The 20,665-nt window shown below is 38.0% G+C and overlaps 1 protein-coding gene and 1 pseudogene across 1 annotated transcript in view; both read left to right on the top strand.

Moving 5' to 3' along the window:
- PCSK2 (proprotein convertase subtilisin/kexin type 2) overlaps positions 1-20,665 on the top strand; it is a 294,327-nt gene that overhangs the window by 269,392 nt on the left and 4,270 nt on the right. The window contains exons 10-11 of the mRNA XM_051975892.1: positions 691-791; positions 10,402-10,629. Of these exons, the coding sequence (XP_051831852.1) occupies positions 691-791; positions 10,402-10,629 (329 nt within the window). The remainder of the gene's footprint in view (positions 1-690; positions 792-10,401; positions 10,630-20,665) is intronic.
- On the top strand, positions 15,047-18,281 carry LOC127552273 (small ubiquitin-related modifier 2-like; annotated as a pseudogene).

The following is a 20,665-nucleotide window of genomic DNA, read 5'->3' as shown; positions in this document are numbered from 1 at the left end:
TCTATAATTTTAATTAAAATAAGGTCTTTCAAATTGGCAAGAAAAGTAGAATTCAGTTCTCTGTGTGAAAATTCTTTGAAACTCAGTTTATCAGACCCCTTCCTAAGATGATTTACCTAGAACGGCTCACTTAGTTGGCCTGACACAGATCAACTTAGAAGAAACCAGATTTACCTCCTGGGGTTCATGTGGATACTTGATTTAAAGAGGCTCTATTACGATAAAATACTAACAGGAAGTCAGGAAGACTTTTGTTCGAAGCTTACCACTGATACATATTAGCCATTTGGCCCTAAGCAAATCACTCTACTTCTCTCAGCCTCACTTTCTCCACCTGTAAAATGGGGATAAAAATCCTTGTAGTACCTAGCTCATGGAGCATCTATAAGGCTTAAATGAAATGATCTTTGTAAAAGTATTTGTGAATTTTAAATCACTACACAAATGGCATTTTATTACCTAATTTTAATGCCCTATCAAACTACCAAACTTGAAATTGGGCATTTTTCATTTCCCATTATTGGAAATTCAAATCTTTCTTTTAAAAAAGGAAAGGAAATACTGAGCGAATGAAAAAGATGAAAATTATACCCAAAGAGGCCCATTTCTCTCACTTCTCTTATGCTCAGGTTTCAGGAAAGCATTTCAGTTTGTCATTGCTCTACTCATGGTTTCCCCCTTCCCTCCTAGGCGACCACGGATTTGTACGGCAACTGTACCTTGCGTCATTCGGGAACATCAGCTGCAGCCCCCGAAGCTGCTGGAGTGTTTGCCTTGGCGCTGGAGGCTAAGTATGTAAACAATAGATATGCCCAGTGTCAATTCTGCAGAGCTGATTCAAACACATCTGCCTGCCTGTTTATGAAGCTGTTCTTCAGACAGAGGTGGAAAACAAGCCTGAGAGTTTATAGCTTGGCAGGTCCCAGAGATGGAAGATCAGTTCCATTCGGGTGCCTTTTGGTAACCTCATCTAGTAGTTACCACCAAAAAATCACCCCTTCCATGAAACCATCAACCTAAACTCAAATTAATCTCTTAAATGCAGCAGAGAGAATGGAACAATGTTAAGACTTGGAATTGGAAAGAACTAAGTTCAATTCTGTTCAAATATAATACTTGGCTGACAATGTGCAAATCATTTAACATCTCTGATGGTTTCCTCACCTGAAAATGGAGAAAATTATATTGGTAATAGCTACTAAGAAGCTCAAATGAGAGATCATCTATGTAAGAAATTTTGTGAAGCTCAAAGTGATATGTGGGAGGGAGCACAGAGAGTTCTATGAAACTAAGGATGGAATCTAGATACAGTGTATTTCTTGTTCAAGGGGCGATCCCTTTGCCATTGTACAAAGGAAGTCAAATAGCCTTGTACAGATACCAGAAAAACAGAGTAGAGAGAGGAAATGAAGGAAGTAGAAAGGTAAATGAAAGCCAGATTAGGCTAAGTTTTAATAGCTGACTGAACATTTGACATTTGACCCTAGAGGCCATGTGGAACCACTGAAAATTTTTAAGTAGCAGAATGATCTGACATGATTTTAGAAATATTCATTCATATCAGTGCAAAAGATATATTGGAAAGAGAACATAGTATCAGAAATTTAGAGTTAGAAGACCACTTTACCCAATCACCTCTTCTTTTACAGATGAGGAACCTCCAAAGAGGTTGAAATTTGCCTAAGGTCCCTGAACTAGTAAGTGAGAAAGGCAACATTTGAACCTAGGTCCTCTAAGACTGGAGGCAGTGATTAGAACTATTAGAGATAAATCTCTGGTAAAGAGAAAGGAAGGGATATAGGGGTAATCTAAATGATATAAAAATATAAGTGAATGATAAAATACATACATATAATGTACATATGTCTATAAGCATACACATATATGTATATGTATGAATATGTTATATGTGTATATACATATATTATATTGCACTGTGTATATGTATATGGGTTGTAGGTATGTGTGTATGTGTATGTGTATGTGTTTTGAAGCTACTGCAGTAGTCCAGACAAGAGGAGATTACAGTTGGAATTAGCCTATGTATAGAGAAAGGGACAGGTACTGTAAATATAAGGATAGCTGGCATTCAGACAACCCCAATACCATGCCAAGATTATAAGATGGAAGGATTTGGGATTGGAAGGAATTTTAGAAAATGTTTTTCTTAGCCCAGCTCCCCTATTTTATAAATAAATTCCCTGAGCCCCATGGAGCTGCAGGTCAGGCAGGTAGGAGGAAATAGAGCCAAGAACAGAGAAAACAAGTCCTTCATGTCCCAGGACAATGGTCTTCCTCTTAAATTCCCCTCTTCTCAGTGGTAATGTTTGAGCCTACTGTACACTATGTCCTGTGCTAGGATAGAACTTACAGAGAGACATGATACATGCAAAAAGGCTTGCAATACAAAGATATATGTGGTAAATGCATGAAAAAAGAAAGGACTATTTGAAGGCCAAAGCTAGAAAAATTATTCTTTGGGAGATCAGAAAGGATTACTGGAGGAGGTGTCATTTAAGCTGAATATTACACAATGGGAAGGAATTTAACAGAGAGTATATTGAGTGTCCATAATGTAGCATGAACTTTATTTCTAGAATAGGGCATAAAAGGAAGGTAATGGCTTCATTCAAAAATAAGCTCAAATCTCTTCTACAAGAATCCTTTCTTGTTAACAGAGATGGTTTGGGGGAGGAGGGTAAGCAAGAGGAAGGCTATATTTAGATATAAAAATGATGTAAAATCAAATTATATAATGAAAAAGGAAGCCTTTCCTGGCTACTTCTCCTTTTCTTCCTTCTCTTCCTCCTCTTCTTTCTTTCCTTCCTCCTCCCATCTCTAGTTCCTTCTTCCCAATATTACCTCCCATTTATACTGTATTTATCTCATATGTACATAGATTTTTGCTTGGGGTCTGTCTCATTAGAATGTGAGATTCTAAGATTAGGAACAATGATTTTGCCTCCTCTCATATCCTCAGGGCTCATTACAGTGTTCGGAACATACTAAACACTTCATAAATGTTCACTGACTGACTAACTACTGGATTCCTCCTCACTGGAGGTCTACAAGCAAAGTTTAGATGACCCCTTTTTGGGGATATTGTAGAGACTGGACCAGATGGTCTCTGAAGTCCCATTCAACTTGGAGAATATGTGGTTTCTGTTAATTCACTTATTTCTACCATCTGTATCATAATTGACTCGTGGCAGTCAGTCACAAAAGCTGGGTCAGCTGCCCTACATATGGCCTGAAAATTTAGCCTGGGACTGTTGCAAAGTATAACTTTCCATGTTCCGGAACTATCCCCAATTAAACTATCTTTGGCATTTGAAAAAGTGGCCTGCTTCACTTAAAAAGGCATATTTGCAGGGGGCTGGAAATGATTCAGTCACTTTGAAACCATTTTCTTCTAGTTGAATATAACTTCTTCATAGAAAGAGTGATGTGAGGATTAAAGATTTCATGTGAATCCCAGGTCTCATCAGGCAGAAGGAAGTTGGTCTGATAGGCTATTTCTATGATTTTAATAGTGAACACTCTCCCAAATGCTTCACAATCTCCAGCTGAAGCCAAAAATAATCAGGCTGCTCTTAAATGTTTCTTTCTGCCTTGGTGGTCAGAAGTCAGTTTTTAATTGGGCTCCAGGGAAATTTAATGGAATAGCTTTCATCATTATCATGGAGAAAGAATTAGGAAGGAGAGACCTCAAACTGTGGGGAAGTAGGAAAAAAAGATATCCATTTAGGCATAGGGTATGTCAAATTTTCTGAATTTTATACTTATTAATTCGAAACCAAAGGAAAAAAATGTAAGCTTTGGGGGAAGTTTTGTAGCCACTGCCCATGCTATCTGCCATCATTGGTACTACCCAAGGGCTTAGGGCTCCCTCTGGTGACTCTAGTCTCTGGATAAATCATCCCTTATCTTCAAGACTCCTCTTTGGAGTAAATCAAATGAACAGAGAATCTAGAGCTAGAAGATGCCTTAGAGGTCATCTAATCTAGGCAATTTTTAGCCTGGGTTCACAGATCCCCAACCATGTGGCCATGCATTTGAGTGGGAGGGAATGCATCTTCATTTTCACTAATGTATGAATGAAATTTAGCAATTCCTTCCAGTACAAATGTGTGACCACAAAAATTATTCTGAGCAAGAGTTCAAAGGCTTGAGCAAACTCCGTTTTAAGCATCAACTATACGGGAGTCCCTATAAAGACAAAAAGAAAAACATTCCTTTTTTCAAGGGGCTTCCATTGGGGGAGATATAGCATGTCACCAGATAAGAACAGACATTATAACTTATGCCAGAGAGAGAAAGATCCTACTAAGGGAATCAGGAACAACTTCCTACAGGAAATGGCATTAGAAATGGATCTCGAGGAGAAGTTAAGAGAGAGGTAGAGACCTGGGAGTAAAACTTTATGAAGTCAGGAGAATGGATCCCAAGTTTGGAGAGCTACAAGTAGACCAATTCTCTGAAATACAAAATGAATGAAAGGAAGTCATATGTAGTATCACCCTTGCCCCTCTCCTCATTCAAAAGCAGCCATGGCTCCCTATTACTTTGGGCACCAAATATAAAATTCCCTCTTTGTCATTTAGAACTCTTCACAATAGCTCTTTCCTACTTTTCCAGTCTTCTGACATCTTGCTATCTCCCAAGAACTCCTCACAAGGCCCTCCATCTTCAGACTCCAGGCATTTTCACTGGTTTTCCCCATACCTGGAACTGTCTCATTCCTCATCTCCACCTCCTGGCTTCCCTGACTTCCTTTAGGTTCCAACTAAAATCCCATCTTCTACAAAAAACCTTTCCTGATTCCTCTTAATTCTAGTGCCTTCTATCTACTATTCATCTCAATTTATCCTCTATGTAGTGTGTGTGTGTGTGTGTGTGTGTGTGTGTGTGTGTGTTTGTGTGTGTGTGTTTATATTTGGAAGGAGCTTTCATGGTCATCAAAGTCAAGCCCTTTATCTTAAATGTAAGGAAACAGCCCATAAGAGTCTTAGTGAATTTCTTTGGCTTTAGAGACCCCTCCCAACCAATCAAGTGCAATTTATTCCTGGACTTCTGCCTGAATTTCCTGAAAAAGTTGTGTTCTCCTTTCACTTCCAGCCTGATTCTCCTTTCGGCCAGAATCCTCAACAGTAGATCTTTCAGTGTCCCCAGATACTCCCAAAAGAAAACTTTTTTAAAATATTTCAATTGTGTTGCGTTAAACTAATGTTTATGAAGTATCTGTTTGTACAGAGCCTTGTGGTAGATTCTGGGGAGATGAAACATTGAGCTAAAACATAGCCCTTGTTCTCATGGAACTTAGGGAGAAATGACTCATAAAGGCATAATTGTATTTCGATGTTTTGTGAATCTATAATTTCATCCATGTGGGTTCTGTTTCCACCAGGGCTGATTGAAACTCAACTATACTACAACATATACAAAGTGATAAATGCATAAGACAGAAGCAAATAAAGTGCAACATGAGGTCCCTGGAGGAATAATCATTACTGATTGTGGCAATCTGAGAAGACTTCATTGAGAAGATGATGTTTACATTGGGTTCTAAAGGTCTAATTAGAATTCAGCTGACTTAGAGGAAAGCATTTAAGGCTCATGGAACAGAAAGTGTAGGTCATATACAGAAGATGGAAAATAGTCCAGTTTGACATGGTTAACATGGGAATTTGCCTGTGTGACCTAAACATTATGTTTGCAAAGATTTTTGTTGAAATTTTTTTCATTCATTGTTTAGTGGGGGAGGTGAAGTGGAAGGTAAAGTGAAAGTAAAAAGAATGAAATAACCTCGTTGAGTTTGTATACTAATAGGAAAAACAATCAGTACATATAAAAATAAATGTTTGTAAAAATTTTAAAATAAACAGTAGGCCAAATTAGGTAGAGTATGTCTTCAGGGATATTTTATCAAAGGTAGACAGATATAAGAATGCCCTGTTGTGAAGATTTTTTAATGCCAGACTAAGTAGTTTGAAATTTTTTGATAGACAATAAGGAATTATTGAAAAGTTTTGATCATAAGAGTGATATGATATGAGGAAGAAGAGATGATAAAAGTATAAAGAATTGATTGTAGGGGAGAGAGAGTGGAGATGGGAAGAAATGTTAACAGAGTATTATATTAGTATGTACATTAGTACAGAGTATATTAGTAGTAGGGAGTTTGGAAAGAAGGGAATAAATAGTAAAATATATCAAGGGCACAGAATTGACAGTTTATAGTAAGTGATTTGGGAAGAAGGAGGAAATATCAAGAGAATCAATCAATTAATCAATTAACAAGTATTTATTAAATGGTTGCAATTGCCAGGAACTATGCTAAGAGAGTTAAGGACAACAAAGGAAAAAAGTGAAAAGTCTCTACCCTTAAAGGGTAGAGTCTAATGAGAGAATACCAAGATTTCAAATATGGAACACTAAATAAATGACCAACAAAAACAGAACTAGATTTCAGGTGAAAGATAATAGGTACAATGTTTACCAAAATCAGATTCACATTCCAAAACCATATTTAACTTTTTTTAATATAAGGAAGTTCTAGTCAAAGTATTTTTGTCAGAGTAAATTTTTAAAAGCAAAGTGGATTCTAGTATATGTAAGTTCTATGCATAGTTTATATAAATGCTAGGTGAACTTCACTTATTTATTAGAGGACTGGACCTGGAGTCAAGAATCAATCAAGATAGGCCTGCCTATGCTGCTAGTTTTTGAGGATGCAAGGAAAAAGAATGAAATAATCTTACAATGAGTTTGTATGCTAATAGAAGAGACAAGAAGGGCATAAAAAAAATAAATTGAGAATTTAGTCAAATTCATAATTGCATACATATGCACAGACATACACATACATGACAAGATAGTTTGAGAGAGAGAATACTAGCAAGTAAAAGAAAGGGTTCATGGAGCAATATATGAGATATATTCCATACATGGGGGACATACAATGCAATCAAGAAATGAAGTTTCATGAGCAAAAAAACAGAGAGAAGGTTAGTTTGGCTGCATCACAGTAGAGTAATGTCTAATGAAAATAGGAAAAGAGGTTGCATTCATTTTGTGTGAGGGTTTAAAAGTTAAGCCACTGGAGCTGATGGAATAGGGGAGTCATGCAGTCAGATCTGTAATTATAGAAAATTGCTTTGGCAGAAGTGTGGAGAATATTATACAGTGGGGAGAGACTTGATGCAGAGAGATCTGCCACAGAAGATCTGGGTTCAAATACTACATCTGACACTTTCCAGCTCTATGACCATGTAGTATGGTTTGCTAAGAGATTGTCTACAATTTATATTCAAAAGTATTGACAAGTTATAAAGTATTTTGAAAAGGCACATCAGGAAGCACATAAAGACCATACACTGCTGTCTCAAAGATTCACATGTCCAAGAAGTTCTCTGGACTTTCAAAATAACCAGTCTTTTGTAGCTCTTTCTTAAAAGCCAAAGTTTTTAAATTTTTGAGATTAAATGAATCAATGTTAACATTAACTATGGTTTAGAACTCTAGAATTTGAATCTAGGTTTTTTTTATTTAAATTTTTTTATTTGTAATCAACATTATTTTCTATTTAAATTTAAATTTTTTTCTCTCTCTTACCTCTTTTACCATCATTGAGAAGGCAAATAAGATTATATCAGGCATATATGTGAAATCATGTGAAACATATTCTCATATTACCCATAATTCAAAAAAGCAAGAACAATAAAGAGTGAAAATTATACTTTAGCTTGTACTCAGAGTTCATCAGTTCTTTCGGAATTATCTTGGATCATTTTTGATCAGAGCAGTCAAGTCTTTGACAGTTGATCATGTTTACAATTTTGCTATTATTGTATATAATGATCTTCTCAATTCACTTTACATCAATTCAAATGGCTGTTGCCCTGTTTTTCTGAACCCACCCACCCCTTATCATTTCTCATGGCACAATTGCACTCCATCACAATCATATGACACAACTTGTTTAGCCATTCCCCAAATGATGAGCATCCCCTCAATTTCCAATTCTTTACTACCACAAAAAAACCTCCATAAATATTTTAAGCTATATGTCCTTCCCTCTTTTGTTTGAGCTCTTCAGACTATAGACCTATTAGTGGTATTGCTGAGTCAAAAAGGTATGCACAATTTTATAGTCCTTTGGGCACAGCCCCAGAGCGTTCCTTAGAATAGTTGGAGCAGTTCACTATTCCACAAATAGTTCATTGCTGTACCTATTTTTCCCTCATCCCCTACAGCATTTGTCATTTTTGATAGGTGCGAGGTGGTGCCTCAGAGTTGTTTCAACTTACATTTCTTTAGTCAGTAGTTATTTAAAGCATTTTTATGGCTATAAAGAGTTTTGATTTTTTTTTCTTCTGACAACTGCCCATTTATATCTTTTGACCATTTATCAGTTGGGAAATAGCTTTTAATTTGATAAATTTGACTCAGTTTTATACTTAGTACATATTAGAGAAATAAGGGCCTTTATCATAGAAACTTGTAGAAATTTTTGATATTACTTTATTGTCTGTGTATTTAGCAAAATGTAGCTTCCCTAGTTACCCCTTTTAATTAGATCTATTTTTGATTTTGCTTTGTGTGAGATCATGATTATTACCCCTGTTCTTTTTTTTTTCATGAATTTCTCTGCCTCTTTTACCATTCAGCCAATTCTGGCTTTTTAAGGTGCTATTTTCCTCAGTATTTTTGTGTTCTTCTTTTACCAAGCTACTATTTTGTGGTGATCTTGTTCTCAAAACGCAGCCAGGTGATAAAAGTTCAGATCTTTTATTATCTCCAATATAGCCCGGTTAGCTTAGAGGCCTATCTCTCTGCTTGGTTCCAAGAGCTCTCTCCGAATGTCGCCAAATCCAAAGGTCTGGTCCTTCAGCCTCTGCCTCTGCTTTCTTCAGCCTCCAGCCAGCTCCAGTCTTCAAGTCATTCCGGTGAAATCTCGACTTGTAGCTTCTTCACTCTGAAGAACTTCTTCTGCCAGCCAAGTGGAAAATATTCTGCCTTGCCTCGGAGAGAGGGCTTCTGGCGTAATTCCGCTGAAATCTCACCGAGAGCTTCTGTCTGTTTCTTTTATCCAAGAGGGAGGAATTGTGGGATACGAGAGAGAGGGATTATGGGTTTTCTGCCATAGTGCTCTCTGGCCCAACGAGCTTCAAGGGAGGTGTGAACTCATTGAACTTAGTTCTACTTAGTACCTTGTTTCAGGTTCTGCCCAAAATCTTCTTGTAAGATAAGATCAATTCTAATTAGTTAGCAGTTTGTAAGGATTCCAACACTATTTCTCTTTCATTATTTTCTTGCATTTCTTTTGGACTTGGGTCCAATCAGCATTTTTCTTTGAAGCTTTTTTTATAACTGTTTTCACATTGTTATCTTCTTTTGAGTTTATGCTTTGGTCTTTCCTATTACCATAGTAGATATTATAGACAAATTCTTTTTGTTGTTGTTTTTGGCTCATTTTCCCACTTGTTTCTTGACTTTGCACTTTATGTTCAACTTAGACTTTCACTTGGAAGTAGAGAATCACTGCTCCAAGCTTCAGTCTTTTTCCTCCTGCTTTTTTCAGAACTAGTTCTGAGAGTCTGCAAGTTTTTAGTGCTTCCAAAGGGCCATGATCCTGGAAGAGGATCCTTCTGGTCTGTTCTCTGGTCTCTACCCAGGAAGGGTCCCTAGTCCCCTGCAGCACAAGCACTAATACTCTTTTTTTATTGGAACTGTACCAAACTCCTTGTGACTAACTACCAACACTCCTCTCTGCCCTGGAACTGTGACCCCAGAACTGCGACCCCAGAACTGCATATGGACAATAGAGTTGCCAATCAGTGCCAACTGTACCCAATACCAGCAAAGGGTCCTTTGTGAGCTCTTTCGGACAGTTGTTCAACCTCTTTACTATTCCTGAGCTGAAAGTTTCCAAAATGCTGCTGGGGCCATTGTTGCTGCTACCTGTGAGTTCCAGATAGGTTTCCACCCCAGTGTCATAAAGTTCTGCCAACCTCCTCATTTTTCTTAAGCCATGAAAATGTCTGACCCTGACCTTGTCTCTGCTGCTCCAAAATTTGATGTGAGGTGTTATTTTATAGTTATTTAGAAGGGAATATTGAAAAAAATCAGTTGGGCCACCTCTAATCCACCATCTTGGTAAATTCAATAGCTTTTAATCCTATTCTTAATTGCAAAAATTATTTGACTTCTACCTACTGTCAAAGAGAATTAAAACCAATGACATTTTTGGAAATAGAAAATGCTGAGCGTCTTGTCAGTGAATGGTAGATTTTCAGAAATAATGTGAGTTTGTCATTTGCTTGTCCTATTTTATCATGACATGACCTTTTAGGAAAGAAGTATCTGACCCTGACACCCTTTCTCTGTTTCCTTCTCCAGTCGGGAACTCACATGGAGAGACATGCAGCACCTGACTGTGCTCACATCCAAAAGGAACCAGCTTCACGATGAGGTCCATCAGTGGCGGAGGAATGGGGTTGGCCTGGAGTTCAATCATTTGTTCGGTTATGGGGTTCTTGATGCAGGAGCAATGGTGAAAATGGCTAAAGACTGGAAGACAGTCCCTGAGAGATTCCACTGTGTCGGAGGTTCAGTACAAGAGCCTGAGTGAGTAAGGGTGAATGTCTGTTCACTTCCATCAATGGTAATAAGCCCCCCCAGAAACCATAAACCATCAGTGACATTGGAAGGTGTCAGTGTACTTTTTATTCCCTGCATGTGAAAGAGCTTCCTTCATTATGATGCAGAAATAACTTTGGAGGTGCTTCAATATCTGACCAATGCAATCTTAGACTACATTAAGAGAGGAAGATTGTCTAGAATGAGGAAAGAGGAAATCCCTATATTCTGCCCTGCTTAGTATATTCATTCAATACAACTGAGAGTATTATACAAAATTATGTATATCATACCTTTGGAAGAACCTCAATGATTGGTGCAGGATATTGAGTGCTAGATTTGGAGACAGAAAGACCTGAGTTTAAATCCTGCCTTAGACACTTAGCAGCTCTAAGTCCTTAAAGAAAAAAAAAATTTTAATCCCAAATCTCAAGATATCTTAAAAGTTTTCAGTGATCAAAAGTTATATTTCTTTGGACAGAGTACACATATGAAAGAGTATTAGTCCCTGTGTAAACAGAGGGAGAAGAGGGAGGGAGGAAAGAAAAAAAGAAAGGAAGGAAGGAAAGGAAGGAAAGGAAGGAAGAAAGGAAGGAAGGAAGGAAGGAAGAAGGAAGGAAGGAAGGAAGGAAGGAAGGAAGGAAGGAAGGAAGGAAGGAAGGAAGGAAGGAAGGAAGGAAGGAAGGAAGGAAGGAGGGAGGGAGGGAGGGAGGGAAGGAAGGAAGGAAGGAAGGAAGTTGGAAGGAAGGAAGGAAGGAGGGAGGGAAGGAAGGAGGGAGGGAGGAAGGAAGGAAGGAAGGAAGGAAGGAAGGAAGAAGGAAGGAAGGAAGGAAGGAAGGAAGAAAGGAAGGAAGGAAGGAAGTTGGGAAGGAAGGAAGGAAGGAGGGAGGGAAGGAAAGAGGGAGGAAGGGAAGGAAAGAGGGAGGAAGGGAAGGAAGGAGGGAGGTAAGGAGGGAAGAAAAGAAGGAGGGAAGGAAAGAAGGAGGGAGGGAAGGAAGGAGGGAAGGAAGGAAGGAAGAAGGGAGGAAGGAGGGAGGGAGGGAGGGAGGGAGGGAAGGAAGGAAGGAAGGAAGAAGGAAGGAAGGAAGGAAGGAAGGAAGGAAGGAAGGAAGGAAGAAGGAAAGGAAGGAAGGAAGGAAGGAAGGAAGGAAGGAAGGAGGGAAGGAAGGAGGGAAGGAAGAAGGAAGGAAGGAAGGAAGGAAGGAAGGAAGGAAGGAAGGAAGGAAGGAAGGAAGGAAGGAAGGAAAGGATTCTTGGTTAGATATAGCTTGAACTTATTGACCTCTGTCATTCATTCTAATTCTGAGATTCCAAGGTCAGGAAGACAGAAAGAGACAGAGAGACAGAAGGAGAAGAAAAGGAAGAGGAAGAAGGAGAAGGAGAAGAAAAGGGAGAAGGAAAGGGAAAGAGAGAAGAGAGGGAAAGGAAGAGGGAGTAGGAGAAGGAGAAGGGGGGAGAGAAGGAGATGGATAGAAAGAAAATAAGAGGGAGAGAGAGAAAGAAAGGGAGAAAGGAAGAGAGAGAGAAAAAACAGAGAAAAGAACAGAAGAACAGATAGGAGAGGGAGAGAGAGAAAGAGAGAGAGAGACAGAGAGACAGAGAGACAGAGAGACAGAGACAGACAGAGGCAGAGAGACAGAGACAGACAGAGACAGACAGAGACAGAGACAGAGACAGAGAGAGAGAGAGGAAGAGAGAGAGGGAGGAATGAAGGGAGGGAGAGGGAGGGAGGGAGGGAGAGAAAGCACTCAGAACTGCCTGTCTAGGAAGAAATATCCTTTTACAAGAGCAATGCTTTGGGGATCATAGGACCTAGCTTTAAAGTCTGCCTCTACCATTTCATATCTGAATGACTTTGATCAAATTATTTTAACTTCCTGGTCCTCAGTGTCCTGTGTAATACAGTAAGAAAATTGGCTCTTGGACTCAGACCTAGGTTCAAATCCTGCCTGATACTAAGTGACCTTAATCAGATGAGACTCCTTGCTCCCACAAGAAGTTTAGAGGAGCTGGTCTCAGTGCTCTCCTCTACTCTGCATCAGTGATGACCCATCCCAGGAAATCATCATGCTTTTCCCCTTCTTTTCCATTCTACTGGGGCACACAACGGCATACAGATAAGTAAATGCAAGCTAATTTCCAGAGGAAGAAAACACTAAAGATTTAAAGGGATCCCATGTAAAGCGCAGCCAACCCAGTTCCTCATTGGAACCACGAAGATTCAGGGCAGAAGACGTACTGGGTGGTACAGTGAATAGAGTGGTGGTCTTGGTGCTAGGGATTCCTGAATTCACATCCTGCCTCAGACATTTATTTGCTCTCTGTGGGCAATTCATTTAACTTCCTTTGGTCTCAGATTCTCTTGAGCTACAACAAGGTAGTTGTAGATAGTAGGTAGTAGGTAATAAGTAGTAGAAATACTAGTTTACTAATCTGCAAAATGGAAATAATAATAGCCCCTTCTCCAAAGAGTTGTTGTGAGGATTAAATGAGATTATAATAAAGCACATTATAAACCTTAAACTGATAGATATATACATATATGCTAGCTATCATTATTATTACTGTTATAATATAATGAATTAGTAGACACGGAGTCTTGGCTCAACCACTGTTATTATACATTACTGTGCTTTGGGAGAGAGGGAGAAGAGTTGCAATTTTCAAGGTCCTTTCCCCACAACTCTGTGAAGTAGATAGTTTAAAGATTCTTAACTCCTTTTATATCAGGAAACTGAGAGGTCAAGTAACCTGCCTAAATCACCCAGTAAGAGTCAGAACAATCTTTGTCAGCCCAGGGACAAATCTTTGTCTCATCCTGAAGGAAGATAATAATAACCATAGCTAATATTCACATAGCACTTTAAGGCTTATCAATAATTTTACAAATATTATCTCACTTTTTCCTCACAACAACCCTGAGAGGGGGAGCTATTTTTGTATTCAGACAGAAATTAAGTGACTTATCCAGAATCAGAAAATAATAAGTATATGAAATTAGATTTAAACTCAGGTTTTCTTGATTCCAGGTCCAGGGTCTATTCCCTGCACCCCCAGCTGCCTATGGAAGTGCAAATAAACATTTTCCATTTTTGATATAACCAAATCATTTTTGTATCAGTCTCTCAGCTCATTGATTTTATAAATGGGCTTTCAATGTGTATCCACAGATGATAACTACTCTAATCATATTTTGTAGACAGAAAAAGAGATTTCCTTAGCTTGTGTTTTGAAACCTTTCTTTTCATAGTAGTTATTTCATTTGGCAAAGTAATTAGTGATGCATTACAGTCCCCATAATTTATCCCTAGATGAGCAGTATTACTCATAGCAAGAACACAGCTTCAGGATATCCTGCCTCATGCGTCATTGTCCTCATTAAGCTGTTCAGGCTAGCCCTGCTCAGATATCTGGGAAGGGCAGGAAGCTCATTACAGGCAGAAGACTCCAAGCTTCTCTGACCATTCTTAGCATAACCGTAATAATGTCTGCTTGCTATTTTACATATCTGAGAGGCGCTGCTACTTTGGGAAACACAGAGAATTGGAAAGTACCAGGAGGAAAGCAATCCATTCCTTGTATTTCCCAACTCAAGAGAGGCAATAAATTAGAAATGTTGGACAAATAGCCAAAAAAACCCTAACTCAACTAATTTAATGTTTTAGGGGTAGGCCGGTCTACCTCCATCTCCACATCCGTAATATGGAATTTTTGCTTTTGCGTTATTGATGCTTAATCATTTTTCATTCTTTTTGACTCTTTGGGATTCCATTTGGAGTTTTCTTGGCAAAGATACTGGAGTAGTTTCCTTCTTTAGCTCATTTTACATATGAGGAACTAAGACAAATAGGGTTGAGCAACTTACCCAGAGTCACACAGCTAATAAGTACCTGAGGTCAGATTTTTCCTGACTCCAGGCTTGGCGCTCTATTCACTGCACCAATTACCTATCTCAGTGTTTATACTGCTTAAAACTTATTATCTCATAGATTCTTTGGGAGAATCATATAAAAGGTCAATTTTTAGTCATTCTAAAATTTTCCAACCTCAATATTTTATTTCTGTTGAAGAAATCTAGAAGATTTGAGTTTTTAAAATCTACTTCTCCTTAGATCATTACCTGAATTCAAGGCCACTAGTTGCCCCATATTTGGAGATTATCATCTTTCACCATGAATATTTTTAGGTTTTGCAGACTGTCTGGTTTATAGGGAACAGGGACTGCTACTGTTTCCCTGATAACTTCATTCTTAAGGCCTTCACAGAATTCACCCACTCACTTCCAGTGAGCCAGAAGCTGGAAAGATCCCAGAAACTGGCCATATGTGGGAGCTGCCAGATCACAATAGCCTAAAAGGATCCCTCTCTTCTTGTGTGTGAACTTCCTCCCACTTGTTTATCCAAGATGATGCTCAAATTGGCTGTTACCTCAACTAGCTTGAACACTGGTGCAGTGAGAATTATTTCATTACCTTTTGTGCTTTAAAAAATTTTTAGGATTGGCCCTATTTTAAAGATGAGAAAGCTAAAGCAACCTGAGGCTCAGCAAACTATTCTACAGTATTGGATGATTGAACCCTGATCTTGAAAGTAGCTGTCCCAGAATGTGGGCGCACCCTCAATTCCTCCACAGCTGCCTCCTCCTCCTCCTCTCTCTCTCCTCTTATTCCTCTTATTTCTTCTCCTCCTCTTTCTCCTCCTTCTCTCCCTCTCTTCTTCTTCCTCCTCTTCTTTTTTCTTCTTCTCTTCCTCCTCCTCCTCCTCTCCCTCTCTTCTTCCTCTTCTTTTTTTCCCTCCTCTTTGTCCTCCTCCTTTTCTTCCTCCTCATCACCATAATCTTCTTCCTCTTCCTCTTGCTGCTGCTACTACTGCTTCAACCCCCATTTCATTGGAGACGTGTCTCTTTTATGAAGCAGCAGCTGAGAATACTCCCAGATTCACCATGACGGAGGAAAAGCTAAGGAAGGAGTCAAGCCTGAAAACAATCACCACATTAATTTGAAGGTGACAGGACAAGATGGGTCAGTGGTACAATTTAAGATTAAGAGAGACACAGACCATTTAGTAAACTAATGAAAGTCTATTGTGAACAAGAAGGTTTATCAATAAGGCAAATGGGATTCCGATTTGATGGACAACCAATCAATGAAACAGACACACTTGCACAAAAATAAATGGAGGATTAAGATGCAATTGATGTATTCCAGCAGCAGACAGGAGGCATTTACTAAAAAAAAAAAAAAAAAAAAAAAAGAATCTGCAACTCTACTCCAAAACTGTGCTTCCAAGGAACACAATACATTCACAATTAGAAAACTAAGATTTGCTTCAGACACATCCTGACTACTACAATATATTTTTCTCTCTTCTTTGATTCTCTTCCTCCAAAACTTTACTGTACATAAAGAAACTGGTGTATGTGTGCAAACATAATGTGTATTTTTTAACTAAATGTTCCATGATATATTTTGATCCACATCATGATGGGGAGGGAAAAAACAAACTGGTTCTGTGAAAATATCCCATTTCTCCATTTGGGACATTTCTCTCATTCAACTTGTATCTTTATATGCCAGTTAGATATTTTGATCTCACTATTTAAAAACAACCAAAAAACACACACACACAAAAAAAAATCTTTGCATATCTTGTTTGATTGGATCATCTCAATATTTTTCTTTTATCATTGTAAAACCAAGAATAATTTTATAACTTTTTTGTATGTAGCAATTTCTGTAGGGCAATCTCTATATCTCAGTAGGGATAAATTACTATTAAAAATTAATCCTAGACAGTTTTCCCTTCAAGTCAAACATCTTGTTGTTTAAATAAACTTCTTTTTTAAAATTAAAAAAAAAGAAAGTAGATGTCCAGAGCAAGGTAGTGGATGTCCAGACATCTTGGCCTCCAGGAGTCAGAATCCATGCTGAGTTTTGCAGCCAGCTTGACTGCCTCCTCAGTATTGTGAGAAGCAAGGATATTATTAGAAACTTAACCCAGCAACAGTCAAAATAAGATTTCATCAGACAGTGATACCCCATTTGGATATAAACTTGATAGACAAAAGCTACATAGAAATAGTAATGAAAAATAAATCCACTCTCCTCAGAATAGTAGCTGGGTGGCAACAGAGTAATGGTCCTGGGGTCAGGAAAATCTTCAAATACAGTCTCTGCTCTTATGAGCTGTGTGACTCTGAGCACATAACTTAATCTCTGTTAATTACTTCAGCTATGAAATGGAGATAATAATAGCACCTACCTCCCAGGTTGTTGTGAGGACTAAATGAGATGCTATTTGTAAAACATTTAGTACCTTGCCCAAGACACAGAAGTTGCTTAATAAATGCTTATCTTCCCCCTCGCCCCTGTTATGAGAAACTGAAGTCACAGTATAGGGATGAGTTATTCTAAGGTGTTGGAGGGAAATGTTTGTACTTGGGTTCTTGCTATGTCTCCAAAGCAAGTGTCTATTCATAAAGGCTTTTTTAAAATTGTCCTGGAGTTTCCTGAATATTTTAAATTAATTCAATGAGTACCCAATATGTGCAAAGCACACACTGGATTGTACTAATAATGCAGAGATTAGACAAGACATACTCCTTGCCCTCAGAGAGATTACAGTCTATAGAGCCCACTTTACCTATTTTCCAAAGGTATCTTTTTGCAAGCAAATAATGAGCATTTCCATGGAACGGCAGAATGGCCTAATTAATAGGGCATAAGCTTTTGGAGTCAGAAAAGCTTGGTTTAAGTCATGGTTCTATCACCTACTAGCTGTGATTCCAATCAACTGTATTTCTTTCAGCCTTGGTTTTTGGACCAAAGTTGAACCAGATCACCTCGGAGTCACCTGATCACTATAAAATCCAAAGAGTCTCTAACATCAAGACTTACACCCATGTGCTACTAGTTGCATGGGACTTGCTGATTAACAAAGCATTTTCACATATGTTGTCTTATTCCTTGCAATAACACTGGGAGATAGGGAAGATAATTATCATCTTTAATTTATAGATGAAGTTCAGAAGCATGATGGGACTTGTCCAAAGCAAATGAATACTGAAATCAAAGCTAGAACACACATCTTCTGCCTTCAAGTACAATGCTATGCTACTGAGTCCTGAGAAATAACATTTTTAAAAATATTCAAAGCAACATCAATCTTGTCAGTACAGGGATCTCATTACCATCTAGTCCAAAACCCTCATTTTGCTAATAAGAATATTAAGGATCAAAAGAGCAAAATAATTTGCCCAGGTTATTCAGGTAGTAAGTACCAGCTAGTACTTGCACCTTACTCTGTCTTTTTTATTAATATATTTATTTTTTTAAGACATAGCTTTATGAATAATATTGGGAGAAAAAAATCAGAACAAAAGGGAAAAACCAAGGGAGAGAAAAAAAACAGAAAAAGGAAATGAACATAAAGTGTTGACTTACATTCATTCTCCACAATTCTTTCTTACTCTGCCTTTGATTCCAGAGCTCATCTTCCTCTCACCATCTGCAAATGAGCTACAAAAGCACTAAATCTTCTGGACCCAGCTGGTCTCCACTCAGGAGTACCAGTTGTTAAATTTTCATTCTGATCATTCACACTTAACATATTGGCAAAGACTATGTATTAGAGCTTGATTTATTATTTATTGGTTGTTTAGACTTTAAAAAGTGAAGAAGGAAATGTTAATAATACCAGTAAAACTTAAAAGCATGTCCTGATCCTTTTTTTTTTTGGAGATTTATTAAACATTTATCAGCTCATGTCCCTGTTGAAAACAGAAATTGCCAAGTGTTTCTGTCAAGAGTAAACCAGCCTCATACTAAAGAATTATGGCTCACTGTGTGGAACTGATATCTCTGGTTAAACTTGCCACATGCACTATGATCTTGAGTGTTAAGGGAGTATATTAACAATTATGAAAGCAGGACCAGATTAACTCATTTCAAAAAGTCAAATGACTTTTCATATTATCCATCTGAAGATCTTAGGCTCCCAAATGGAGATTGATGGGTAAAATGAACTCAGTTCTTTGAAACCTTAACCTGTATTAGAGATATAGCTAACTTATAGCTTTGCCTCAGCAAGTAGAATTTAGAAGACCAAAGTACAGGATGGTAGGACCAGGTTCTAAGTTGCTTATGGAAATAGCAAAACACAGACTACTAATTCTCTACCTCCATTCAATAAAGAAATACCGATCTTCCCCAGCCTTCCCCTGATCTTCCTTTTTGGTGTGTCCTCTGCAAGCAGGCCTCCTCTACAAACAGGTTACCTTGTCCCAAGAAGGACAATGAACTACTGCTTCTTTTCCTTCTTAATGCTACATACGTAGAAATCTTGTAAAGTCTTCTCTGTTGAAGCAGAAAAAACTTGAGACCCCAAAATCTAGTCAATCTGAACAAGACAACCTCTAAGCTCTAGGGATCTCTCTGTCAAGAAACTTAAATAGCCAGTTCTCGAGTATCATTCAACTGAAATTTGTTTTAATGGTATTTTGCATAATTTTCAAAATAAGAAGGCTAAAGTCCCATTTGCCCCGTGTAACAGTGGCCCCAAGTGCTAAAATTGCTAGTTAAGGTTTTGACCAAAAGTAGTCAAATTTTTTTTATTTTAATTTTTATGTGATGCTTCTGCTGTGTACTTTAACATTCTTGCAGGAAATACATGTCACTAGTAGGAGTCAAAATAGGCATCAGCTCATGGGTCTACTGAGGCAAATTTAAAGGTCCTAAATTCACAGTAATTCCTACTCGTAGAAATGTAGTTATGAAACATAGGGATGATTCACTATTGTGGCTCCAGTTAGAAAGAGAAAACTCCAAAACAATGGAATCAGGATATGGAAGGGGTCAAAGATTGGGATCCCAGCCCTGATCTAGAAAAGCTAATTCTCATATGTGCCTTTCAGAGCTGTCTAGCATCCTCATGTAAGCAAAGGCCTGTGATAAATAAGAATTGATCAGCCAGATTCAGTCCTTAACAAAATATAAGGGCATGCTTAGAAATAAGTTTGTCACACCTAAATGAAATAAGCCAGTGAAAAATGGATAAAGACCATCAGTTTTTCTGTGTGTGTGTGTGTGTGTGTGTGTGTGTGTGTGTCTTTCCTTCAGTGCTTTCAGAAATCTGAGCAAACATCCATGATTAAATACACATATACACAATTTTACCTCAATATGACCTTTTACCTTTCCCCTCTCAAAGTCTCTCTTGAAGACTAGTGTTTGAGAAGAAAAATTACAGATCTCACCTCTTGACTGCCATGGAAACTTTGCCATCTCCTTTTTCTCCGTGGTTCCTTTTTCTTCTCTCTTTCCTGCTCTAGCCAAAAAGTCCTGTTCTTCCATTAGTTTCCTCTCTTCCCAACCCAAGAAGAAATACAACTCCCCAGGAATGCCCTTCCAAGGCAGACAGTCCACAACTTGTCCAAAAAAAAAAAAAAGTTAACACCCAAATTTACAAATAATTTCTCTATTGTTGGAATCTCTCCCTTTTCATGGGTAACTCCTTGAATTCCTTGAAAGTCTGTGGCCTTCTGTTTCTAGTATCCACCTTATGATGTTGCCAATTAGTGACAACAGCTGAGGTTTCAAAGAACAAAAATACCTATGTAAATGGTGCAAAGGAGAAAGTGCTGAACTTGCTGTCAGGAGTATTAGTAATAGCATTGGTGGTAGTATTAATAGCAACGTTTTCACATATCATGTGGCTAATTATCATTCATTGTTTACATAATTCAGATGCCAGATTAATATTGTTTTGCATTTAAGTAATGGCAACACTAAGCTGTTCATATATATCTTCTTCTGTTCCCCACATGATCTTTTGCAACTTTCAAAAAAAAAAAAAAATAGAAGGAACATTGCTGTTAAAGACCTAAGGAAATAGTAAGATTAAGCAATATAGCAACCAACAGAATAAAATCTGATATATGAATTACTAGATTCAGAAAAATATGCTTCAGATTGAGTGGTAGTAATGGGAACTTGCAATATATAAAGAGATTTATTTTATTTTATTT

The sequence above is a fragment of the Antechinus flavipes genome, chromosome 2, assembly GCF_016432865.1.
Source record: "Antechinus flavipes isolate AdamAnt ecotype Samford, QLD, Australia chromosome 2, AdamAnt_v2, whole genome shotgun sequence".
Taxonomy (NCBI): domain Eukaryota; kingdom Metazoa; phylum Chordata; class Mammalia; order Dasyuromorphia; family Dasyuridae; genus Antechinus; species Antechinus flavipes.
This window is presented reverse-complemented; position numbering and strand designations above follow the sequence as displayed.